The sequence below is a fragment of the Lithobates pipiens genome, unplaced genomic scaffold, assembly GCF_037356315.1.
Source record: "Lithobates pipiens isolate NorthernLeopardFrog02 unplaced genomic scaffold, aLitPip1_a1.2 Scaffold_22, whole genome shotgun sequence".
Lineage (NCBI taxonomy): Eukaryota > Metazoa > Chordata > Amphibia > Anura > Ranidae > Lithobates > Lithobates pipiens.
In genome coordinates this window covers 243,451,793-243,479,648 of record NW_027507784.1, presented here as the reverse complement: position 1 = coordinate 243,479,648, position 27,856 = coordinate 243,451,793, and the positions used below count along the sequence as shown (strand labels likewise).

Sequence of the window (27,856 nt, the reverse complement as noted above, 5' to 3'; positions counted from 1 at the left end):
CATGCAAGTACAACATAAACCAGTATTGCTATTGTATTTATTGAACAGTCCATGGAACACAGTTTACCAGTGGTTTGAGTATTAAATATAAACTCTAAGGACATAATGTTTACATTTTTTTTTCATCAAAGTGGTTGTATAGCCAAATTGGGGACTTTTACCTACAGGAAAGCCTATAAGGCTTACCTGTAGGTAAAAAAAAATATCTCCTAAACCTGTACAGTTTAGGAGATATTCCCCTCGCAATGCGCCGCTGACTGCAGCGGCGCATGCGCACAGGGGATTCCCGGCTGGAAGCCCAGCAGACGCCGGACCCTGCCAGAGAGAGTAACGATATTGCGGCTCCGGACACTCACAGCACCGGAGCCGTGATACCCGGAAGAAACGCAGAGGGAACATGTCAGCTCCCTCGGAGTGGATCGGGACAGATGTCGGGGGCTCGTTCTAAGGTATTTCATAATGAGCTAGTATGCAGTGCTAGTATGCAGCGCCTAGAGGCGATTCAGTTCGCATTGTGCGCTATACAAGTATTTCATTCATTCATTCATTCACTAGCTCATTATGCCTTTTGCTTTGCAGGTGAGGAAAAAAAAAAAAATTCAGCGGGTATACAACCGCTTTAATGTACAGTATGTCTTGTTGGTGACTTCTGCTGCATTAGGATAAAATAAAAATGCCATCTTTCATTCAGTTTGGCTGTGATAATTACACTCCAATTTCTAGTACACCTATAGATCTAATAGTAATAATGATTAATAGACATTTAACCACATTTGAACAAATAGCAATAAATAAGGACAAAGCGAGCAAAAAACTTTCTAAGATATATAATTTATTACTTCCTTCTGGTGATATTAAAAAAATAACAGGAGTAAAAAAAAATGGGAGGAAGAAACAGGGAACGTGATGACTAAAGAATGGGAGGAGATATATGGAAGAATGCATAAATTATCTCTAGCAACCAAATATCAAGAAATAAATTATAAAATAGCAATAAGATGGTATAGAAGCCCAGTAGTAATGAATAGAACAAAAGGAACTCTGAAACCTGTTGGAGATGTAAAATAGAAAAGTGCACTCAAGAACATATATGGTATAGCTGTTATAAGATAAGAGTTTTTTGGGGTAAGATAATGGAAATATACCAGAGGGTGACAGGTATAGGGATAAAGCTGGATATAAATAAAATACTGTATTATTCTCTCATACATCCAAATTACTAACACAGAAGGAGATAGAGTTTTTGCATTGTATGACCACGGTAGCAAAAGTAGTAATAGCACGAAAATGGAAAAGGGAAAATCCTCCAACAATAACAGAGTGGAAATGTGAATTGAGCGAAGTACATTATATGGAGAAACAAATAAGAAGGATATGTGGAGAATCAGATCTCAAAGTATTGGAAAAAATGGGAGGAGTTTTGTAAGAAAAGGGAGTTGGGGTGGTTGGGCAGGATAATAGTTGATATTTTTTTTTTTGTTGTTGTTGTGAGGATGTTTGTGATAATTTGATGGAGTATTATAATGCAGTTGATTGTTGTTAGGAATGTTTTTAAAATATATAAAAAAAAATAAAGTGAGATTTAAAACAATTTCTAGTACACCTACAATGAAAAAAAAAAAAAAAAAAAAGTCTTGTAGTCTTTTCATAGAATACAAGGCATTCTGTTATTGGAGGAGGGGAAATTGTCCTATTTATCCTCCCCTTGTCCAATCACAGATCATCTTTAACATAGCAGCATCCATTTACAGGACACACAAAATTAGGGGTATGTAATTTGTACATAGCACACAAACAAAACTGGATTTTTGGTTTACGCGTCTTGGACTGCATCAACACAGAGCATCTTAATATCCATAATAGGGTTTTACCACAAACTTCGAGTGATTGGACACTGGCAAAAAGTTGTGCTTGGGTCCGACTTCAGAGTCGTACGAAAGCCACAGGCAGTGTGAACCTGGGTTAAATTAGTTTGTTTTGCAGGCTGGCAAGTGTGCTGGTAAATCTTTTGTTTGTGATCTTTAAATACAAAACATCCTGTAAATCGAGGAAGGATTGGGAATGCTGTGGAGGATGCTTTCATCACTTGTTGAAGGAAGCCTTAAAGTGATTGTAAACCCTCCCATAAACCAGTGAAGTGACTGGCCTCAGGTGATACACAGATGAACAAATTCTCCTACATAAGTTGTACCAGTTTATCTGTAGTATTCCCTATATACAGTCAAAGTCCAGAATGTATAAAAGCGTTTGAGTACGGAGGGAAAAAAAAAAAAAAAAAAAAAAAGAGTGGAGATCTGAAATTACACTCTAAAGAGCTGAGCGAGGTGGTTAGGTTGTGGTGTGAAAGATATTTTTGTGAAGTCTACAAAATGGATTTGTATACATAGATCGCTTTGAAACTTGGCTTGGTCCAGCTCAACTTTGCTGACACAAGAAGCTTTGCCACTGGTAATGGCGTTCAATGCCTTTGGTCTTGACTGTCACTTTCAGTATTGCTGGCTGGCTTTATGTTTTTGCCTGCACAAAGAAGCAGATGGCGTTACCACACAACTGCTCTGTACAAACAGGAAGTTGTTGGAGCTGCCCTATCTTGCCACTCTATTTCCCAGTGCATTCCGAGATGCAGGTACCTCCACCGCCACTCCTCCAGTGCCCAGCTAGCACTTCATAAATGCTTCACTAATATACTATAAATTCTATAGATACTGGTGCAGTTACAGATCTTTACTATTGAAAGCGACATTCTACTTAATTTTTTAACATGACAGAACAGAACACAACACTACAGTTCCTGTGTATACAGCGTTGTGTTGTCCCATTGTAGCATTCATGTCAGATGTTGAAGGGCAGTTTTAAGGTTTTAAAAAATGGCGGAATAAATGTCAAAACACATGGTATTGACGCACGTGTGAACAAGCTCTAAGAGGCTCAGAGTCTTGGTGAATGAAGATTGAGAGGCTGCAGAGAGGTTAGATAGGGATACTGCAATGGAAGGTGTGGAAGAACACTTAAAGCCTCTGTCGCCAGAACAGCAATTGCATGTGCATGCAGGACTGCTCCAGTTATGTGATGTAAAATCCGGAATGTTAAACTGCCCCCAATGGTCCTACTAACTGGTCAAATTGCACAGCCTAAAAAGAAAGTGACTATTTAAAGCCAGGGTCGCACCTGGGGCTGTGACACTTCTCTGGACCTGGAGAACAATCTGCTGTCAACTTACACAGTACACGAAGGTCTGGAAAGTGGCAATGCAGCACCCAGTGTCTGAAGGTCACATGCCAGTCTAGCCCCGCAAATCGGCCAGTTCAGCAGGGTCTGGGTACAGAATTCCACAGTCAAGCTTAGGAGAGGTCGATCTGAATATCCACACAGGGACCAGTACAAAAAAATAAAAAATAAATTAAATGGCTAGAAAAAAAAAGGTAGCCTTTTTTCAGCAGAGCAGAGAAAAGGATGTTGACACTACCAAACAACTGGAAGCAAGCTGGGAGAAAGTTTTTTTTCAGAGCAGACCCACAAGTATTTTTAAACTGTTTGCCAGTGTCTAATTCTCCTGAAGGAATCATTATAACCAAGAAAGTCAAGTCTTGCTGTGTCCCTCAATAGAAAAAGAAAAGACCATTTTTTATTTATCTAAAGCACCTAAGACTTTTGCAGAGTAAATAACTTACCAGGGTTATAGCATGCGAAAGGGAACATCTTAGCATGTAGCCAGTCTGTCTGAACTCCACACCATCAACATTGTCTTCTGTAACTTCAAACTCTACAGATTTATTCTTCCAGCACCAGTCTTCTTGAATAATGCTCGCTTAAAATCAAACACATAGGAAAAAAAATGAATGTAGTGCCTCCCATAAGCTATTATTTTAACACTAGCACTTAAATTCTAAAAAGACACCTGGCAATTTGCGTATAGTTCTGTATATTTAACCAACATTTCTACAGTACTTAAATGGTTTGTTAACTTGGAAAAAAAAGACAAGTCCATCTAGTTCGGCCAATAAAAAAATAAAACACAACACAAACGCACACACAGCAACTATCCCATATACAAAATCCTATACCCACAGTTGATCCAAAGGAAGGTGAAAAACCCCAGTAAAGCATGATCCAATTTGCTACAGCAGTGAGGAAAAATAAAAAATAAAATTCCTTCCAGATACCCTGAGGGGCAATGGGATATTCAAACTTTACCTATAAATGTTATTTCCCAGTTATATTATGTACAATATATATATTTGATGTCAATCATTCAGATTCTTAAACTAATACTTCAAAACGACAAAAAAAAAAAAAGCATAAAACATCAGAGTTTAGCATTATGGCATCAGCCAGAGAAGTAAAGCTACAACTTCGTTGCCATTTGAGTTTACTGATATACTGTCACCATCTGACAAGACCTTCAAAACAACAAACATTGTAGTCTCTCCTTGTAAGGCCAGTCTATACAGCATCAGTTTTGTAAGCATTTAAAAAGTCCCAAGCAGCTTTCTCAAAGCCTGGGGTGTGCTTAAAGTGGTTGTACACCCTGTAGAACCACTTTTACCTACAGGTAAGCCTATATTAACCTGTAGGTGCTTGAAATAGCTCCTAAACCTCCACGGTTTAGGAGATATTTACTAAAGAGACAATCGCTGATGACTATGGCGCATGCAGCGATGTCATCGGTGCATGCGCCCTTTAACCACCTCAATACAGTGCAGTTACACCCCCTTCCTGACCAGACCAATTTTCAGCTTTCAGCGCTCTCACAGTTTGAATGACAATTACTCAGTCATCCAACACTGTATCCATATGAAACTTGCGTCCTTTTTTCCACACAAATAGAGCTTTCTTTTAGTGGTATTTAATCACTAGTGGGTTTTTTATTTTTTGTGCTATAAATAAAATAAAACGTAAATTTTGTGAAAAAAATGCCTTTTTCTTGGTTTTTGTCATAAATTTTTGCCAATTAGTAATTTTTCTTCATAAATTTTGGCTAAAATTAATACTGCTACATAGCTTTGGTAAAAATAACCCACATTAGTATATATTATTTGGTCTTTGTGAAAGTAATAGAGTCTACAAACTATGGTGCCAATCACTGAAAATTGATCACTTCTGATCAGGCCTTCAGTACATCAGGTGTACCTCATTTCTTGAGACACTAAGGCCGCGTACACACGCGGGGACTGTTCGCCCAACTTTGTCCGTCAAACAGTTTCGGCAAACAGTCCGCTCAAAATTAGCATGGACGGACATGGCCACACACGACGGACGAACAGTTTGCTGAAACCGTGCGCGATGACGTGAACGGCACGTACGACGGGACGAAAAATACGACGTCCTATACACTGCATTATAACTTTCGGCGTGTAAATCCTTTCTGAGCATGCGCGGAACTTAGTTTGACGAACAAGCCTACACACGAGGGGACTGTTCGCTGAAACAAGGTTTCAGCGGACAGTTTTTCGGAATTTCCGAAAAACCTTGTTCAGCGGACTGTTCACTGAAACTGTCCGCTGAAAGCCTACACACGAGCGGACTGTCCGCTGAAACTTGGTTTCAGCGGACAGTTTCAGCGAACAGTCCCCGCGTGTGTACGCGGCCTAACAAGTCAGGAAAGTACAAATACCCCCAAATGACCCCTTTTTACAAAGTAGACATTCCAAGGTATTAAGTAAGTAGCATGGTGAGTTTTTTTAAGTTGTCATTTTTCCCCACAATTCTTTGCAAAATTAAGTTTTTTTTTTTTTACTAAATTGTCATATTATCAGGTTATTTCTCACACACAGCATATGCATACAACAAATTACACCCCAAAATACATTCTGCTACTTATCCCGAGTACGGCGATACCACATGTGTGAGACTTTTACACAGCCTGGCCACATACAGAGCACCAACATTGATGTAGTAAACAATTAGTGTATAAAGTACCTCTGCGCCAACCACCTTGACAAGGGGAATGGAGGGATGCTGCAAACACTGAGGGGAGCTTCACCTACTCCCTGAGCAAAATCGATTAAGTGGTTTTAGTGTTGCGCAAATGGGGGAATACAAGAAAGGAGGGGAGAGGGAGGGGGGAGAATTGATGTAGTACCTTCAGACGTTCTACGAGCAAAAATTACGCATCTCATTTCTCAACCACCTATTACACTTTTGAAGTCCCCGGAATACCAGGACAATGGAATTTCCCATAAAATGACCCCATTTTGGAAAGCAGACACCCCAACGTATAATCTGTGAGGCATAATGAGTCTTTTGAATGGTTAATTTTTTTCCAGAAGTTTTTGGAATATGTGGAAAAAAATTAAAACACATTTTTTTTTTTTTTTTTACACAAAATTGTCAATTTATAAGATATTTCTAACACATAGCATGTATATAGCAAAAATTACACCCCAAAATGCATTCTGCTACTCTTCCCGAGTACGGTGATACCACGTGTGTGAGACTTTTACACAGCCTGGCCACATACAGAGCACTAACATTGATGTAGTACCTTCAGACGTTCTACGAGCAAAAATTACGCATCTCGTTTCTCAACCACCTATTACACTTTTGAAGGCCCTGGAGTACCAGGACAATGGAATTTCCCATAAAATTACCCCATTTTGGAAAGCAAACACCCCAACGTATAATCTGTGAGGCATAGTGAGTCTTTTGAACGGTTCATTTTTTTCCAGAAGTTTTTGGAATATGTGGAAAAAAATTAAAACGCATTTTTTTTTTTACACAAAATTGTCAATTTATAAGATATTTCTAACACATAGCATGTATATAGCAAAAATTACACCCCAAAATACATTCTGCTACTCCTCCCGAGTATGGCGATACCACATGTGTAGGACTTTTACACAGCCTGGCCACATAGAGAGGCCGAACATTGAAGTAGTACGTTCAGGCATTCTAGGAGCATAAATGACACATCTCATTTCATTCCTACCCATCACACTTTTGAAGGTCCTGGACCACCAGGACAGTGAAATTGCTTTCCAAAATGGGGTCATTTTGTGGGTAAACACCCCAACGTATATTCTATGAGACATGGAATGCAAATAGGTACTCGGGTACCCTGATGGCCTGGTGACAGGTACTCGGGTACCCTGATGGCCTGGTGACAGGTACTCGGGTACCCTGATGGCCTGGTGACAGGTACTCTGGTACCCTGATGGCCTGGTGACAGGTACCCGGGTACCCTGATGGCCTGGTGACAGGTACCCGGGTACCCTGATGGCCTGGTGACAGGTACCCGGGTACCCTGATGGCCTGGTGACAGGTACCCGGGTACCCAGATGGGCCGGGACAGGTACCCGGGTACCCAGATGGGCCGGGACAGGTACCCGGGTACCCAGATGGGCCGGGACAGGTACCCGGGTACCCAGATGGGCCGGGACAGGTACCCGGGTACCCAGATGGGCCGGGACAGGTACCCGGGTACCCAGATGGGCCGGGACAGGTACCCGGGTACCCAGATGGGCCGGGACAGGTACCCGGGTACCCAGATGGGCCGGGACAGGTACCCGGGTACCCAGATGGGCCGGGACAGGTACCCGGGTACCCAGATGGGCCGGGACAGGTACCCGGGTACCCAGATGGGCCGGGACAGGTACCCGGGTACTCAGATGGGCCGGGACAGGTACCCGGGTACTCAGATGGGCCGGGACAGGTACCCGGGTACTCAGATGGGCCGGGACAGGTACTCGGGTACTCAGATGGGCCGGGACAGGTACTCGGGTACTCAGATGGGCCGGGACAGGTACTCGGGTACTCAGATGGGCCGGGACAGGTACTCGGGTACTCAGATGGGCCGGGACAGGTACTCAAATACTCTGATAGACTGTGACAGGTACTCTGATGGACTGTGATTGACGGGTACTATGAGGGGTGGTGACAGGTCCTCTTTATTGGGGGGGGGGGGCAATCAGTGTGATTGGTGTACACTGTATGCGGTAACGAGATGTTACCGCAATCTCCTCCTCACACACGATCGGTGTGTGAGGAGGAGAACCCGGTAACATCCCGTTACCGCGGTTTGTTTACATTTTAGTGATCGGCTGTGAAAGGATCACAGCCGATCACGTGGGTAAACAGCCGGCCAATGGCTGTTTACCAGCGTCGGTGACGAGCAGTGTTCCCGGGGAACACGCCGCCACCGACGTGCACGAGCAGAGCGCTCGCGCGCATGCGCCGTGCACGTTCGGGGTGTGACCATCTGTGATCGGCCGTGACTTCATCACGGCCGATCACGTGGTAAAACAGCCATAACGAATGGCTGTTCACCCCCTTCGGTGGCGAGCGGTGTCTCCGTGACACGCCGCCACCGAAGAAACAGGGATGCGCGCGCACGATCGCGCGCATTCCCTGTTTAAACGGGAGGACGTCATATGACGTCCTCCCGCCACAATAGGTGCGCCGCCTGGCCGTCATTTGACAGCCGGCGGTCAGCATCCAGTTAAAAAAGGCACATCGTGCCATTTCCATTAGGGGTCATGCCGTGACTGGCAACTCCCACGCGCATGCAAGGAAGAGGGGCAAAGATGGAAGATCCCTGTTCGTGTGGACAACAGTAACAGCGCAGGCTTCTGTGTCAGGTAAGTGACACATAATGGGCTACTATGTGATGCATAGTAGCCCATTATGCTTTACCTTTGCAAGGAAATAAAGAGGAATTAAAACCCACTAGTGTTTACTTCCTCTTTAACTTGTATCTAGATGTATGGCATACAGTACTTAAAAGTGGAACTTTTTTTGCATTTTGCATATAGTAAGGGAGGGTTATAACCCATCGGATATTTTTTTTTCGCTATCTGTGTCCCATGGCAGAGATTTTTCTTCACTTCTTGTCCCATAGCCAAACAGGAAGTGAAGGAAAATCCCTTCAAAATTAAAAAGGCAATTCCCTGAGGACCCCCAGATCACCAGAACTGTCCCCATTGGAAGATTCCCCCTCTTACTTTTCTGGGGACAACCCAAATGTGCGATTTTCTTCTACGGTCACTTTCAATGATAATGGTAAACAGGATAGAGGATAGGGGCACAGACAGCAATAAGAAATTCAGAGTGTTCTAATCCCTCTCCACGCTATCCAAAATGAAAAAAAGTTTGGTCTTTAGTTATACTTTAAAGAAGAAGTCAAAACTCCCACACTGATGCTTCTCTTCATTTAGTCCATTATAATAAGTAATTATCAGACTATAGTCACTGTAATTCAGCCCAAATCGCATATTACTTACTGTTTAAAGAAACTTTAGAAAAACGTGTTTCCAGGGGTTAGGCAGCACCACCTTAAGTATTGCTTTCTGAGTCCACAGTGGAGTGCATTTCCGCCCTTACATTGAGCACTTCCTGTACTGTTAACCAAGCCTCCTTCTCAATCCAACGTTTCTATGGCAACCCTGCTTCCCTGTTCATAGCCTACTTGTTTTATTTCATAGTATTTATTTGTGCCGATGTCTGTTTCCCTTTGTCAGTCTTATCAGCTTCAGCTGATAAAACTGCAGTAATGGCCAAGTTTACATTGCATGTCATGTCACATGGTGTGTAGGAGGAAGCTCTGAATGATTCTGAAGTCTCAGGGGGAGTTCAGTGGTCTGCAATAGGAAGTCCTGATAACAGATAAATAAGCACAGAGCGTGTGGTGTGAATCAGGGGAGATCTGGGCATGCTCAGTGACTTCATTCTAAAGAACAAAAAGGATTACAACAATACTAAGCAAGTAAGGAGATATCTACAAGCAGTGATCATTAGGGTTTTTTTATGCTGATTTACATGGGACAAAAGTTGTGGGGGAGGGTTTACAACCACTTTAAGGCCCCTTTCACACATATATGTCCGTTTTGACAGACTCCGCTTGCTCAGCAGGGATCGATCCGGTGATCCCTGCTGAGCCAGCGGATGACAGGTTTGTCTCTGGTCACTGTGCAGGGATGGACCCGTCATCAAAGCTCCGTTCTCCTCTATGGGGGATCAGATGAAAACAGACCACCTGTCTGTTTTCATCTGATCCACCAGACAGATGGAAAATAGGGTTTCCATCCATCTGCATTTAGCGGATCGGATGTCAGTGGACAAGTCCCCGATGACATCCATCGCTTCAGAGGAGGTACAGTGGGGCAAAAAGTATTTAGTCAGCCACCAATTGTGCAAGTTCTCCCACTTAAAAAGATGAGAGACCCCTGTAATTGTCATCATAGGTATACCTCAACTATGAGAGACAAAATGTGGAAACAAATCCAGACAATCACTGTCTGATTTTTGAAAGAATTTATTTGCAAATTATGGTGGAAAATAAGTATTTTGTCAATATCAAAAGTTAATCTCATTACTTTGTTATATATCCTTTGTAGGCAATGACAGAGGTCAAACGTTTTCTGTAAGTCTTCACAAGGTTGTCACACACTGTTGCTGGTATGTTGGCCCATTCTTCCATGCAGATTTCCTCTAGAGCAGTGATATTTTGGGGCTGTCGCTGGGCAACACGGACTTTCAACTCCCTCCAAAGGTTTTCTATGGTGTTGAGATCTGGAGACTGGCTAGGCCACTCCAGGGCCTGGAAATGCTTCTTACGAAGCCACTCCTTCATTGCCCGGGTGGTGTGTTTGGGATCATTGTCATGCTGAAAGACCCAGCCATGTTTCATATTCAAAGCCCTTGCTGATGGGAGGAGGCCGGCACTCAAAATCTCACAATACATGGCCCCATTCATTCTTTCATGTACATAGATCAGTCGTCCTGTTCCAGTTGCAGAGAAACAGCCCCAAAGCATGATGTTGCCACCACCCTGCTTCACAGTAGGTATGGTGTTCTTTGGGAGCAACTCAGCATTCTCTCCTCTAAACAGTTTTCTACCAAAAAGTTCTACTTTGATTCATCTGACCATATGGCATTCTCCCAGTCCTCTTCTGGATCATCCAAATGCTCTCTAGCAAACTTCAGACGGGCCCGGACATGTACTGGCTTAAGCAGGGGGACACGTCTGGCACTGCAGGATGTGAGTCCCTGGCAGCGTAGTGTGTTACTGATGGTAGCCTTTGTTACGTTACCCAGCTCTCTGCAGGTCATTCACTATGTTCCCCCCCCCTCGTGTGGTTCTGGGATTTTTGCTCACCGTTCTTGTGATCATTTTGACCCCATGATCTTGCATGGAGCCCCAGATCAAGGGAGATGATCACTGGTCCTGTATGTCTTCCATTTTCTAATTATTGCTCCCACAATTGATTTCTTCACGCCAAGCTGTTTGCCTATTGCAGATTCAGTCTTCCCAGGTCTACAATTTTGTTTCTGGTGTCCTTCAATAGCTCTTTGTTATTCACCACAATGAAGTTTGGAGTGTGACTGAGGTGGTGGACAGGTGTCTTTTATACTGATAAAAAGTTCAAATAGGTGCCATTAATACAGGTAATGAGTGGAGGACAGAGGAGCCTCTTAAAGAAGAAGATACAGGTCTGTGGGAGCCAGAAATATTGCTTGTTTGTAGGTGACCAAATACTTATTTTCCACCATAATTTGCAAATAAATTCTTTCAAAAATCAGACAGACAATGTAATTGTCTGGATTTGTTTCCACATTTTGTCTCTCATAGTTGAGGTATACCTATGATGACAATTACAGGCCTCTCATCTTTTTAAGTGGGAGAACTTGCACAATTGGTGGCTGACTAAATACTTTTTTTGCACCACTGTACATGGAGAGTACGTTCAGGTCCGCCTGAAAAACTGCCAGACGGGACTTAAACGGTCTGCATGAGTAAAAGAGCCCCAAGAGTAGTGGTGGTTTTTATTCAAAAATTAACACTCCCACAATGCATTTTGTTCTACAAATGGACAGCAAAGCAGCTGAAAGAAACTCTTCTTTTCCCATTCCTGGTGAAAATTCTGTGAAAAATTCTGTGGAAAATCTGGTGCAGCTGTGCATGGTAGCCAACTAGTTTCTAACTTCAGAATTTTCAATTAAAAGAGAAGTCCAGGATTTTTTTTTTTTTTTTTTCGGATTCATACTTACCTAGGTGGTAAGATGCTGAGTCTGTCCCCCAGGACCTTTACACAGAACCGAGCAATCGAACACAGGCGATCGCTTGGTTTTCAGCGATCTGTGAGCAGATGGCTGCAGACGGTCAGCTCTTCTCTCTCCTCACTCATTGGAGCGCTGGTCTGTGGAGGGGGCAGGGGCTGAGAGGCTGAGCCGGGTGTCGTTCTAGGGATCTGGAAGATCCAGATTCTGGTCATGATGGCGTGGAGCCTGGACCGACAGCAGTGACGTCAGCAGAGAGCGGACTTCAGCCTGCTCTTTGCCGAAAACGGGTAACAGGAGTGCAAATCTACTGCACTCCTGTGATCCATAGGAGAAGTACAGCCAAATGAGCTTTGGCTTTACTTCTCCTTTAAGCTTTGACAAAGCTTAACACAAAAATTACTTACTTGCCATTAGAGGTCAAGGCTGCCTTGAGGGTCAGCCAAATATCTGCCATTTTTATCCCCAATCACTTGTCTTACCTTTGTATTTTCCAGGCAGGATATCCTCAAAATTGAAAGTAGCACCTTCAGTCTTGCTAGAAATCTGCAGTGTGCGCTTCTCTCTCTGTCTGCTCATAGACTGCAATGTTACAGTAACATCACCACAGGCATCTGTGCATATTAGAAACAGAAACGTGAAAACATCAATATATTCTAGTCTGTTGGTAACATCTGAAAATTATGAGATGGAAAGATTACTCATTTTTATGTTAAAAGGTTTGAGTGACATCTAGAAGTGATCTCTCCTCCCTTTGTACAGTTTTTCTCTTGCTTCCTGTTGTACTTTTGGGAAGTGAAATCTCCAAAATAGAACAGAAACGGCAATAATAAAAAATTTTTTATATCATATATGTACACACACAGGGTTTTAACCCCTCCAAAGCAACCAAAATTTGAGTAATGTTTATAGACACTGAACCAGAGCAAGTATGAAGATTAGGAAACTCGGAGTATGCTGGCTCCAGGGTAACATCCTGAAGTACCTAAACGAACGGATCAGCAAATAAGCCAGTAAACTAGTACTTTCAGAGAGCAGGTTAGCAATGAAAAGGCAACATTTTGACAACATAGGTTTCCTTTCATTTCTTCAATCCCTGCTGCAGTGGTCAGATATTAGTAATCATGCTAAGATTCGCTGCCCAATCAAATTTTTTAGCTTCACCATTAACATATTTGTACATGCTCCCATTGTAATCCAATTAAACCCAAATGACTAACAGGGCCTATTACAATCAAAGAAAGCATGGCCACTTTTACAGTAGCTACTAATTTTTACAGAAGTTATAAGGGTAAAACTTTAGTCAGATAATTAAGTCCTGCTCGATCATTTCAGGCTGGTCCTTATTCAAAACCTTAAAAATAAGTGCCTATACTGTTTAAAATCCAGTAATACACTGTCTCACCTTGCTCTGCATGTGCACAGTTGCTCTCTATTTTTTGCATGGTGCCATAAAATCAGAACCACTAGAGGACAATCTGCTGTCAGCCTAAAGATTTACTGTGGCTCAGTGGTGGGCTCGGGGCTTCAAAACAATGGCACCCTCCGGCAAGGAGTAATGCTGGAAGCAATTTACAGCATACCAATTTTACTAGAATAATTATTAATGTGGAATGTATGTTCCTTGTTAAAGAACATTTTTTATTAAGTGGTTATTAGTTCCACTTTAAAACGGCCAGTCGTGCACTGGTGTGCTGCAGTCTGGCCACAACGCAGGCGTATCCACGATTTTAACGCACTTTACCCACAGTTTTAGCCGCAGTCCCATACATTTTTATTTTATTTTATTTTTTTAACTTTTTAATTGGGTCGCTTGTTTTTGCACCCTTTTCTGAAAAGCGCACCAGAAGTCCTGCATGCTAAATCTCTTGTGCATTTTCAGAAACCACAGCAAAAACTGCGGTTGAAGCATACAAAAATTACACACATCAGCAGGGACTGGTTAAACTTTGATTCATGTATGTGCAGGGTGGTTGTACAGAAGCTGATCTACCGATCAATTTCTGTACAACCACGCCGTCTGATTTTTTTTTTTTTGCCACTGAAAAAGTATATCCAGAGAGCCTTGAAATCACCCCGCTGTCAGAATACAAAGACCCGGTAGGAGGACTCGCCCCTTCCACTTCAAATGTGTGAATGGAGTCTTTATTTTTTTCCAAATAGTGGGTTGAACAAGGAAAAATAGGATTGTTAGAACATCTTACCTGTAAAATCCTTTTCTTTTGATGTACATCACGGGACACAGAGCCATAGTAATTGCTATGCGGGTTATAGTCCACCTTCACGTGCTGGACACTGGCACAACCTAAACAGGAAGTTGCCTCCCTATATAACCCCTCCCACTACTGGGAGCATCTCAGTTTTGTAGCAAAGCAATGCCCGTGAATACTAAAAAGGGGGTGGGACCTGTGTCCCGTGATGTACTTTAAAAGGATTTACAGGTAAGCAGTTATAAAAATCCTATTTTCTTTCATCGTACATCTCGGGTCACAGAGCCATAGTAATTACTATGTGGGATGTCCCAGAGCAATGCCAACTGAGGGGAGGGAGACACAACTAAAGTAGGGCACCATGAGATCACAGGATTTATACTGCTGCCTGCAGTACACTGTGCCCAAAGGCGATATCCTCATGTCTTTTTCATCCACCAGATAGAATCTGGTAAAATGTATGGATTGAAGACCAAGTTGCGACCTTGCAGAATTGAGCCATGGAGGCTTGGTGATGCACTGCCCATGAAGTAATAACAGCCCTAGAGGAGTGCGCTATGATTTGGGAGGGTGGAATCTACCTCTTTAAACCATAAGCTTGAACGATTATTTGTCAAAATCATTTAAAAATAGTAGATTTCGATGCTGCCTGTCCTCTTTTAGGACCTTCAGGCAACACAGACAAAACATCACAGGCCAGCCTTATTTCTCACCCCATCTGCAAAAAGTCAAGGATTCTACCTTTGACCCATTTCCTGGGGTGCAACTCTTGGTTTTACACCAGGAGACGTATGTTTCCCCAGACTCCATAATATATAAATTATGGAGGCCGGCTCCCTTGCATTAACCAAGATAGACACTACTGAACCTGACAGCCCATGCTTCTTCAGAGTGTGGGTCTCCATAGCCAGACAGTTAAATTTAGCATTTGTAAAGTAGAATGGAAGACCGGACCCTGTGAGAGAAGGTCTGGCTGTGATGGTAGGGTCCCCTACTGCCATCTTTACAATCTCTGCATACCAAGATTTCCTAGGCCCCGCTGGGGGCCACAAGAATCAACGACTTCCCTTCCTGCTTGATCCTGCAAAGTCGTGGAAGCAGGCAAAATAGGAGGGAATGCATAAATTAGTGAGAACCGATTCCACGGGAATAGCAAAGCATCTGTTCCACATGCTAGCAGATCCTTTGTTCTCGACACAAAGTTGTCAATTTCATTGTTGAACCTGGACACAAAACAGATCTATGTCTGGGATCCCCCATTTTTGACACATTGACAGGAAGATATCAGGGTGAAGGAACCATTCTCCCAGGAACAACTGCTGTCGACTCAAGTAGTCTGCCTGCCAATTTTCTATTCCTAGAATGAAGACTGCCGATAGGATATGATTCACCTTTCTTTGGGCCGCACAACTTCTTGTGCCCCCTTGGTGATTAATATAGGCCATTGCTATGGCATTGTCGGATTGAATCCTGGCAGGACAATACCATAAACTGAACGTTCAGGCCCTCGGGACCAAGAGCTCTGCTTGAAATTTTCGAAAATGTTAATGGGTAAGTCCATTTCTGATCTGGGCCACTTCTCTTGGACAGCTGCCTCTTTCAGGACTGTCCCCCAACCTAAACAAAAAAGTTTGGTATATATTGTTACCACTTACAGGTAACTGAAGGAAGGATTTTCCCCTTAGTAGATCTTTGGATATTAACCATAAACTGAGGCTCCAGCGCACCCAGCCTACAGCACATGGTATTTCCAGGTGGTCTCATCTGGGTACTTACCAGGTCGGACCCTGCTTAGCCTCCATGATCAGACGAGATCGGGCGCTATCAGGGTGATGTGGCCGTAGGATTTGGAGTCAGACACATTGGGAATGTAGAGCTTGAACCCTTTGTTCCAAGCCAATAGGATACCGTTTTGCAGCAGTCTCGAATGAAACTGAGCATAAGGAACGGCCTTGAATTTAGCCACCATCTTTCCCAACAAGCTCATGCAAAGTTGAATAGAAGAAATTCATCTTGCTTTGAGCACCTTAATCAGTTCCTTTATGGTGCTGATCTTTGCCTGGGGTAAGAATAACCTTTGCTGGGTGTACCCATTATCAGACCCAAGTATTTTAGCCTTCTTCATGGTTTTAAAGAAGATTTCTCCAGGGGGAGTGGCCTGGCTCTGTTCCGTAATGGACGCCTGAACTCATCGCTCCGGTTCCACGAGGCCCAGCAAGCTGTCTACAGCCGCTGACACTCGCCCTAACACATGGAGAGCTCTCCCCAGAGTCCTGCGGCAACCAGATCGAGGTCTCCCAGGAGTCAATCAACGCAACTAAGCCATCAAATCCTGGAGATATTCCAGTCAAGAACAAGGGAAGGAGTGCCCCAAAACAAAGGCCTCAGCCCGTGAGCCCCGGTCCTCCAGTAAAAGCTCCTCCCGGACCTGCAGCCGAAGCCCGCCCGCATCAGACATGCTCCTGACCTCCGCCCTAAACATGGCCTATCTGCGAGCGGTCGCGGCGGACATCAAAACAATGCTATCAGCGACAATAGCGGACGCCATAGCCGACCTGAGGTCAGACCTACAAGCCATCGCACTGAGAGTGGAGGAGGCGGAGGAGGAGACGCAAGCACGCCACAATGCCTCGATCTGCAGAATACAACAAGTCACGGAATCACACGCAATCCACCTGAATGAAATTAACAGGCACATGGAAGATTTGGACAATGAGAGGAGATGCCGTAACCTCCGGGTAAGAGGCCTCCCCGAAACCATAGACACAAGTCAGCTCCCCCAGGCAATCACTGCATTGTTTAATGACCCGCTGGAAAGAGCCCAGATACACAACTCTGAATGGAACGCATGCATAGGGCCTTGCGCCCGAGAGGTAGAGACACAGACCCCCCCATGGGATGCAATCTGCTGCCTCACAGACTTTATTCTTAAAGAAGAGATCTTGAGGAAGGCCAGGGGGCGAATTCGCTTTACATACCAGGGGGCAGAGATAAAACATTTTCAGGACTTATCCAACATAACCCTGCAGAGGAGAAGGGAGCTAAGACCCCTGCTGGATGTGCTGAGGGGGAAGGCGATAGCCTACATATGGAAGTTTCCCTTCTGCCCATCAGCCTCCACAAATGGCCACACTGCAAATCTCAGAGTCACTGAGGATGTAGAACACTTCTCTTCTACACTCAACATCCCAGTGGTTGAGGTACCAGATTGGTACAGTGATTTTCACCTCCCGCCACTACACAGAACAAACTCAATGGATGATGTCATTGAAGCAGGCAACTTGAGCATAAGCCGCCGTCGACGCGCTCACCCACCCTCTTCACCACACCAGACAGCGGGACCGCTGAGAAATGGAAGCCCCACGGCCTCACCCGACCACTACAAGGCTCGTCGCTCATAACTGTCATCGGACCACAGATCTCAAGATTACAGACAGAAATTAGAAACACGAGACTGGACCTGCGAACTGTTAAACACTGCTAGAACCAACAAAGACTTTGAAGCAAACCCCATCAAAGACCAAAACTGGACACACTCTTCCTACAGACTCTCCGGCCGCCTCATCCTTACCCAGCTCTAGAGGTAACCCTATTTTTTTTCTGATCATCTCTTCCTTACTCTACAAAACCAGACACCTCTACAGAGGATATGATTGCCACAACTACAATCCCACTCAAAAGAGACGGTTGGAACACCCATAAGTATTTTTCGCTCATTAAATTTTTTTTTTTTTTTTCATTCTACCCCACGTAATGTCACCTTTTGAAATCCCATGGACACAGGCTTCCTGATTAGACCTGGTAAACAGGCTAAAAAAAGTTATAGCAGTTGTTGTCAGACACATAAATATCTCTAAAAATACACGAAAAGCAGAATATTACACCTCCGAGAATGAACAGATCACAGGCTGTTGCTCGGGGGCAACACGTAACAACTATCTCCTGAGATCTGGTCACAATAGAGACTAACCACTCCACTTCTTACAGCTCTTATATGTTTTTTTTTCCCATTTGTCTTTGTTGTGTTTAGGTTATGTTTTATTGATGCACAGGTTAATCTGGGAAGCCCCACAAAGGACTCATGGGGTGGGCGGCTGGGGGAGTCACGGAGCCTCGATTCTAGTGTCAGATCTAAGGATGATGCCCAACAACACTGCCTCACGAACACAACCAAATCTGAGCTGCACAGCTCCCAAGTGGGGCTGCAGTGCCCCCCGCCCCAGCCTAGCCCATCATAGTTACTTGTAAAACCTGTTATCAGTAAGACAACTAGTTTCAAGTTATCATTGATCTTGTTCTGGTACTTCTTACTTACCCTAGCTAAATGTTGATTTATATAGAGAGTTTAAGTACAACACCACCCTCCGGGGGGCCCTGTGCCCGTGGTGTCACATTGCACACGAATACTGTGCAGTTGGGCACCATGGGAACACGCCTCCTGGTAGAACTTTAAGATGAGATGATTTCCAGATTAAGTTCAGATGTGATACCTCCGTAAGATGACAATCTGTGAAAATCCTAGATAAGAAAACAGCAGGAAGTAAGGTAAACAGATAATCTGGTATTGGGGTGACAATCACACCCATCATAGGCAAAGATACACCCAATCACCATGCCTTTAAGCCACCGAGTAGACAGAATGAAATATGCCCTAGCTCATAGCGGGCAACAACATCCCCACTAGACTAGCACACCACACTTAACTCCCTCTGAGGAGAACGATGCCCCCATCATCCCTGGCAAACAGCACTAGTTAGCACAAAACTAAACTACATATGCCTCACTGGAACCAAAGACCATAGAACATCGAACACTGAAGCCTACCACTCCCACATACAGTGGACCTAGTAATAGACCACTGACCCCTTCTGGAACAAAACCATCCGGGTGGGACCAACGGTCCGCACCAGCATCCGGACGACAAACAATCCGCTTCTCTACTCCAAGGAGCTCCCGCCCCACCCCCACCACCTCCCACTCCACACCAGTCACCCTACTATCCACAGCCCTACCGTCTCCCCCTCTCAAATAGACATTCCACCTACTCCCTTTTGCCCACTGCCCCTTCTTCTGCATCACTCCACCGGCTTGGCCCTTCCGGCATCCATCCCCAAACCAATCAAGTGGTGACAACATACATTGCCACCATCATGCAGTCTTCCAAAAGCAAAGTCAAATGCCCAACACTTAAATTGGTCTCCCTAAATGCAAATGGGCTTAACATACCGGAAAAACGCACACAAATATTGTCCCAAATGCATAGCATGAAAGCGGACGTAATCTTCTTGCAAGAGACCCAGTTTTGCTCGCGTGCCACCCCCAAATTATCCGATCATCTTTAACCAAAAAGTTTTCACGCTACTTCCCCAACCTCCAAATCCAAAGGGGTATTGATATCGATTCTCTTATCAAAAAACACATCTATCCAAGTGACGGATATGATCCTAGACGAACAAGGCAGATACATTTTTTTGAAGGGTACCTGGAACGAAAAACAAAATTACCCTAGCCAACATAAACAGCCCCAACACGGCACAAGTTTCATTTTTCCTAGACATAACCCAACATCTCGTGTCTTTTCACAAAGGGATACTCCTAGTTGGTGGTGATTTCAATGTACCCCTGGATCCTTTAATTGACACATCCACGGGCACCTGGCACCTACCCTACAGGGCACTGCTTCAGATCAAATTGAGTCTCCAAAGCCTTCTGTTGCACGACACGTGGCGCACCTTATACCCGAGAGAGAAGGATTACACCTTCTTCTCTAACCCACATCAACGATACTCACAACTGGACTATTTCTATCACAATGCGACCTCCCCTACCTGACAAAAGCCACAATAGAACCGATGACACTGTCTGATCATCACCCGATCTTGGCCACAATCTCCCTACCTGAAAAAGTAACCCATACCCAAATCTGAAAACTAGATCCAACTATTTTGACAGACATTTCTCGAAACGCAGAAATTAGCCAATGCCTGAAGGACTACTTTCAGGAAAACGGCACGCCTGACACAAATAGCCTGACACAATGGGCAGCACACAAGTGTGTAATTCGGGCAAAACTTCTCTCCCTGACTGACAAAATTAGAAAGGAAACAACGCCAGAAACTATCAGACCTATTCACAACACTGAAGTCCCTAGAGGCTCGGCATAAATACACCTTAGCGCAAAAAACCCACCAAGAACTAATTGAGATCCGCTCTAAAATACAAGAAGAACTAAACAAAAAAACACAAGGAAAAAAGTACATGCTCTCCCAAAAACTTTTACAAGTTCGGTGACAATAGTGTCCGCCTTCTAGCTCAAGCGCTTCAAACCAAGAAAGCCAAAACAACCATACACAAACTCATATCCCCCACAGGGCTAACACGCACAACGAATACAGACAGAGTAATTTGAAAAATATTATGCCTCGCTTTATAACCTAGACAAGTCCTCACCAATATCCCACAAGACCAAAGCAAACAAAATTAAACAATTTCTAGAGCAGCACTGCAAAAGGAAATTATCCCAAGAAACGACCGACAGCCTAGAGGGACCAATTACTCAACAGGAATGGGTGACAGCACTGAAGCAACTAAAAAAACGGGCAAGAGCCCAGGCCCAGACAGTTTGTCGGACGCTTATTACAAGACCTTCGCTGATTATCTGGAAACTCCATTCCGAAAAGCCTTTAATTCTATTACACCATTCAACCCACCCCCCTCTCCCCCCCGGGAAATGATAGAGGGCCACATAGTAGTATTTCCCAAAGAGGACAAAGACCCCACACAGACAGCGAATTATAGGCCAATCTCATTACTAAACGTAGACCTAAAAATCTTTTCCAAAATACTTGCCAATAGAATCCTGCCACTCCTCCCAGCAATCATTCCCCATGACTAAGTGGGATTTGTCCCTGGACGAGAAGCCAGGGACAATACCATTAAGGCCATAAATTTACATTACCTTATCACTTTGTCCAACAAAAAAGGCTTCTTTCTGTCCCTGGATGTGGAGAAGGCAATCGACAGGGTAGGATGGGATTACATGGAGGAAAGTTCTCCAATCCATAGCCTCATCTTATCCCTGTACACTAATCCCTCAGCGAGAGTGAGTAAAAAAATCTGTCTAGTGCCTTCCCTATCCACAACAGGACCAGACAAGGCTGTCCCCTGTCCCCAATCTTATTCATCCTGACTCTGGAACCCCTCCTAAACTGTACCAGACACAACCACGACATCCAAGGACTAAAAGCTAACCACAAGGAATTCAAGTTCTCGGCTTTCGCGGATGATATATTTCTCTCCCTTACAAATCCACGCACCACGCTGCCAGTCCTATTGAAGGTATGTCTCCACTTTAACCAGATCTCCAACCTGAAAATCAATCTATAAAAATCCTCTGCCCTTAACGTTAACTTACCTCACACGCTCGTAACACAATGTAAAGAAAATTTCCTGTTCCAATGGAAAGTGGATGCTATCACATATCTAGGCACCCAGCTTCCATCGAGATTACAGGATCTATACACAAGAAATGACATACCGATACTGAATAATCTGAAGTCAGACCTAAAGAAATGGAACAAGACCACCTTCTCGTGGTTTGGCAGAGCGGCAATACTAAAAATGAACGCCCTACCGAGAATCTTCTATATCCTGCAAACAATACCTATTCATATCCCACCCAACTTCTTTGGCACATACAGAATCCTCCGTTCCAAATTCTTATGGGGGAATGGGAGAGCTAGAATAAGCTATGCACACCTATCAAGGCCCAAGCATGGGGGGGGGGGGTTGGAATAGGTCTTCCAGATCTGCAGAATTATTATAATGCCATACATCTGACCCGCAGCATCGATTGGAACTGCCATGCTCCAAAAAAAGATTGGGTAGGACTGGAAGCGGCCTTCATCACCCTGCCCCTGCACTCCATACCATGGTTGCCACTTCGCCCAACTCATAGGCACACACCCACACACCCACTGATTAAACGCACAGTAAATTGTTTTCGTAGAGTGTGCAAACAAATCCAATTATCCTCCATCCCATGCTCTGAAAAATGAACCCGGAGTTTCCCCCGGGCATGATCGACAATTTTCTCCATCAACGCTGGTCCAGAGATCAGATTCTGGCAAACCATTTCTATGACCAAGGAACAATACAGCCAGCCTCCCGGCTTGCCACCCTGATGGACAAGCCTGCCATCCCAACATGGACATACCTACAGCTCACTCACTTTCTGAAATCACTAGACAGACAAAGCCCCCTGCTTCAGAACACGGACACCATTTGAAAGTCTATGTACAAAAACAGAGCCTCAGACTCACCTTATATCTACTACCTACTCTCTTCTCTTTGCGAACCACCAACTAAATGACCTTAGGCAATGCAAAGCCTGGGAAAAAGACCTATCCACCTCTCTAACACCAGAAGAGTGGGAACACATACACATCAACAAACACAAAGGGCGACACAGTGGCGTAGTGGTTAGCACTCTCACCTAGCAGTAAAAAGGGTCACTGGTTCGAATCCCAACCACGACACCACCTGCCTGGAGTTTGCATGTTCTCCCTGTGCCTGCGTGGGTTTCCACCGGGTACTCCGGTTTCCTCCCACACTCCAAAGACATGCAGGTAGGTTAATTGGCTTCTGTCCAAAATTGGCCCTAGTATACGAATGGGGACCTTTGAGGGTAGGGACCAATGTGAGTGTGCAATGTACAGGGATAGGGGTAGACACTCACTCAGGTTAAACTGGATAGGCAGGTGTCTTTATTCAACCTTACCAACTATGAAACAAAGGCTCAAAGGCTCAGTTAATGTAAATATGCATGAAAATGGCTTTAAAATACAAGCACGCTGGTATCGCATCCCTTCTCTACTCCAAAAATTTAATCCACCATTCTGGACACATGCTTGAAATGCCAGAAAGACCGGGGCACTCTAATGCATATATGGTGGTCTTGCCCACATATCCAAAACTTCTGACAAGAAGTCCACCGAATCACCACACATGTCACAACTTTGGACTTGAAACTGACTCAGACTCTGACCCAGTACCTGCTTCATCATACCTGCCTTAAAACACTCATCACAAATCCCTGGCGATGCACATGATTAATGCCGCAAAACAGTGCATCCCTATCCACTGGAAGACACAATCCATACCTTCACTCAAAGAATGGTTTGGAAGAATTAATCATATAGCTGACATGGAAGAACTCATACACATAGTGTGCGGGACACCCCTCCTAAATTTGGAGCTAAATGGGCTTGCTGGAAACATTTCCAGACTACAGGAGAATACACCAATCTTAACAAGACTCTTCAACAGGCACCAACATAAAATATAACCAATAATACACAATCCTTCTGTCATCCAGAAGACCGCCTTATCCCTCGCTTGCATACCCGACTCTAAAGAACTTGTCACCACGCTCATCACAAACTCTCTGGGGAGGGAGGCGGGAACAGAGCTGTAACCCTTCTCACAATGACCGGTACTCCCCACCACACCACTTTTCCACCCCTGCCCCCCCACAGTTAACCTCAACATCAAAAAGCCCAGCTCATCCAGAGCTCCCCCCAGAGGGGTTCCCTTCAAGTCCCCATCAGAGAAACCCCCTACAAAATGGTAACAGAGAAGGAACTGGCCATCTGGCATATCTCCCTTTGACAACCAACAGGCTGCAGAAAGCAATGATCCAGTCAGCCAGGAAACAGAATTTGAGGCAAAAGATTGGTCTAAAGCCTACACGCTACCACCTGTAGACGCCAGACACCGATCTCTGGCCTGCGGGCCTACTCTCCTATATGAGGGCACGCAACCTCTTACAAAGCACTCATATACCCGCACAAAACAGGTATGCCACAAGCTGTCCACTAATAGATAAGACCCAAATCAATGGATGCCGACTAGGAACTCTGTTTATTACTGCCTACTAAGATGTTGATACCCCTCTCCCCATTCACCAATTGTTATTATTCAATGTAATTGCTTTATGATGGAAGTGTCTGTACAATGAGTAATATGCTTTGTAATGCTTTCCATTACTGTTTTCAATAAAGAAATCTCTTTTGGGAGAAAAAAAATAAATAGATTTCTCCTAGGTTGAGAATTCAACCTAGATATTCCAGGTAGCTGAATGTGTCCATACTTTGGTCTAAGCGGGGTACCGACTGGTCTATCAAGAACAGCGACTAAGTAAAACATAATCATTATACCTTGGGTCCTTAATCTGGCTAGAACCTTTGTAAACACTCAAGGTGCAGTAGCTGGCCCAGAAAGGCAGAGCTACACACTGAAAATGAAGATTTTGCACCTTGAAAAGTAGATATTACTAGTGAGCGAGGAAATAGGCAGATGGGAGGTATGCATCATTGAAGTCGATTGATGCCAGAAGTTCTCCTCCTCGTAGGATGGAAATAACCGATTTGGACTGACTCCATATGGAGAAAAAAATAAAATAAAATAAAGGAGGAAGAAGAGTGGTTATATTCAGGATTTGAATTTAGATTTTTGAGATCCAGAATGTCCATTCCTATTCGGCACCGTGAGGAAGAGGAAGAAGAGGAAGAAGAGGAAGAAGAGGAAGAAGAGGAAGAAGAGGAAGAAGAGGAAGAAGAAGAAGGTTTTAATCAAACCCCAACCTCTGTTCTTACATGGGGACCCCCCATGGTCACTTTTTTCATTTTCTCTGGATCCTTAGAAACGTTTGATCTGCGAAAACAAGGAGACTGGAATCCTTGGAACTCCAGTTTGTACCCTGGAGCTATTGAGGAAGTCCCCCATTCGTCTCGACACTCCCTGCCAGGTCCTTGAGAACTGCAGAAGAATTCCCCCTATTTGATTGAACCTGACGGTGGAAGCCACTGTGACTGCCTGGAGGCTGATGCCTCTGGCACAGGAGAAGGAGCTTTAAAAAATTAAAATAAAATTTACTCCTTTTCTTAAATGGTAAAATGGGGTGCTTTCCACTACATTTTCTTTGGCTGTATTATCAAAAATATCCCCAAATAGCGTTTTCACCACAAAAAGGAAGACTAGCCAGGAACTTACAAGGTGCTTAGCAAAGGACACAAGGCCTGAAGGATAGAATCTATCATAGCAACTATTGCAAACATAAAGCTGCCTTCTGGGCCTGCTCAGCAGGATAACCTTGAACACCTGTTTAAACTGATCTCTCAATGATTAAGCAATTACTGTCAGCGCAGGCTGAGACACTAACTCAATCTGCCCCCTTTTTATCTGTTGGATCCCTAAGCATTTGAGCATTGTCTGCTGAACAAGTCAAACTTTTTCATAGAGGATATAGCAGCGTTAATTGCCAGTATACCCTACTTAGTGAATTTCCTTCACATTGGATAAAGTGTGAAAACTTTTTAGGAAGAAGAAAGAAAGAAAGAAAGAAAGAAAAAGAAAGAAAAAGAAAGAAAAAGAAAGAAAGAAAGAAAGAAAGAAAGAAAGAAAGAAAGAAAGAAAGAAAGAAAGAAAGAAAGAAAGAAAGAAAGAAAGAAAGAAAGAAAGAAAGAAAGAAAGAAAGAAAGAAAGAAAGAAAGAAAGAAAGAAAGAAAGAAAGAAAGAAAGAAAGAAAGAAGCTTATCTGGGAGATACAAAAAAAGCTTTTCGGGCAATGAATGGACAGGAAAAAGGCCTGCACAGCTTGAGGAGGCTTTAGTGAACAAAACACTCAGTTAAGGGTACATAAGATTGGAACAGCTGATTCTCTTCTGCATTTGACGCCTCAGAAGAGGAGTCATCAGCCTCAACATGGTCCCCTGAGGGAATTAGTCTTCTCCTGCCCCTAGGTCCTCAGTTTAAGGGGTCGGGAGTAATGGAAGAGAACCTGTCACATTTTGACCCACACTGGGATGTGATTAAAGTCACTAAACTTTTTTTTTTTTTTTTTCACTCTGACAAGTCACCCCCCTCTCAGGGTAGGATGCCATTTGTAGAGATGAGTAAGCTTTCCAGAGCTTGAGGGAGACCCTTTTAACTCTTTTTAGGGGGCATTTCAACACCCCCCCCCCCCCTTCTGACCATAGCCTGATGCACAAAGCAGAGGCACTACCAGAAGAATCTGCATTCACTGCTTGAGCAATAGTCCAGCCACAGCCGCTGCTATTAATGCTCAGCCTGATGCAAATAGTAAATGTGTCAAATAGGAAATGCCTGCATCACCAAAACCTCTTTCATGCTTTTCTTTGCTCTTATGTCTGACAATTTTGCAGCCAGTATAAATGGAGTTTTTTATTTATTTTTTTTTTTTTAACGCACTCAAAGCCGTCCTAAGCCTCCTCCCCCAACTCATATCGCTCCCCCCCCTTTCTTTTTCAAAATAAGGAGATTTCCAGCACAAGCACGGGCCTCCAATCCGACATGATCAGCTGAGGGATGGCGTGGAGGAGACCTGGCTGGAAGCCACCGCTGTGAAAGAAAACAGCATTTCCGATCGTTTTTAGTTCTCCTTTATACTCAGCCTCTTGAAGAGGGGAAGAGTTCAGCTCAGATGGGGGTGTTTGGAGGAAGCAAAACCCCCCAAACTTACTGGAGGTCTGCCTGCTAGCTAAAAGGAAAAAAAAAAAAAAAAAAGTCTGCTGCTTCTGTGACACACAGTGTGACCTCTGGGCAAAGCATTAGAAGGCAAGTGCTCTGTACAGCCCCCAGTGGTGACACTTAGGCATTACAACATTTACTTTAAAAGAGACATTTCATAAGAAAATTAAAAAATTCCTTAGAAAAACTCCACTTAACTCTCCCGTTGCAGGGTTTTCTGTAGCAAGACCAACAGACCCAATCTTCACCCTTCACGATAGATTACGTTTACAAACCTGCAGGAACCGGGGACCCTCGGGGGAACCCACAATCCTGGACCTGTAAAAAGCACCCAGCCAGTAAAACTTCATGGCCTTGATACTAAAAGTACTGGATCCTGGGTCCAGCTCTCTATATAAAAAAAAAAAAAGTGTTACAGGCAAAACCTTGTTTCTTCGGATACGAGGCCCGGGTACCATTCAATTCGACCTAAAAGACACTTTGAATGGATCCGGCTGCATAGGTAGCCCCAGTAAGGATTGCTCCAGAGCAGCTCAGCACAGCACATCTTCACTCGTGACCAACAACTTAGACACTGGCGAAAAAAACGGAGATACTCCCAGTAGTGGGATGGATTATATAGGGAGGCAACTTCCTGTTTAGGGTGTGCCAGTGTCCAGCACCTGAAGGTGGACTATAACCCACATAGTAATTACTATGGCTCTGTGTCCCTTGATGTACGATTAAAAAATAGTCATCTATGGGCTGCTTGATGTAATCCAACCAAAGCAATTTTTTTTTACCACTTCTTGATATGAAGAAAACACCTTAAAAGACATAAAACAACATACCTAGGCAAGACACTTTGCCAGAGACTGAAGCCATAAATTGTGAGAAGGAGATATCCAGAATTTGTTCATCTATTACAGTCACGGGGTAAACAGCTGGCTTTAATGCAAGCCCAGCTTTTAATTCTACTTCTGGAAGTGAAACCTGGAATTAGAAATTTACAGTTAGTCCCTCAGTAACTAAATTTCTTGAAATCTTCCAAGACAGTACATGAGAGTGGTATCCCCCAACCTGAAACAAAGCTTATAAGTTAAAGGCCATACATCAAAATGCAC

The 27,856-nt window shown here is 44.0% G+C and overlaps 1 protein-coding gene across 1 annotated transcript in view; it reads right to left on the bottom strand.

Annotated features, from left to right (window-relative positions):
* LOC143924556 (BOS complex subunit NOMO3-like) overlaps positions 1–27,856 on the bottom strand; it is a 210,978-nt gene that overhangs the window by 128,094 nt on the left and 55,028 nt on the right. The window contains exons 13-15 of the mRNA XM_077448933.1: positions 27,584–27,725; positions 12,477–12,608; positions 3,672–3,808 (exon numbers count right to left, since the gene is read on the bottom strand). Coding sequence (XP_077305059.1) covers positions 3,672–3,808; positions 12,477–12,608; positions 27,584–27,725 — 411 coding nt within the window. The remainder of the gene's footprint in view (positions 1–3,671; positions 3,809–12,476; positions 12,609–27,583; positions 27,726–27,856) is intronic.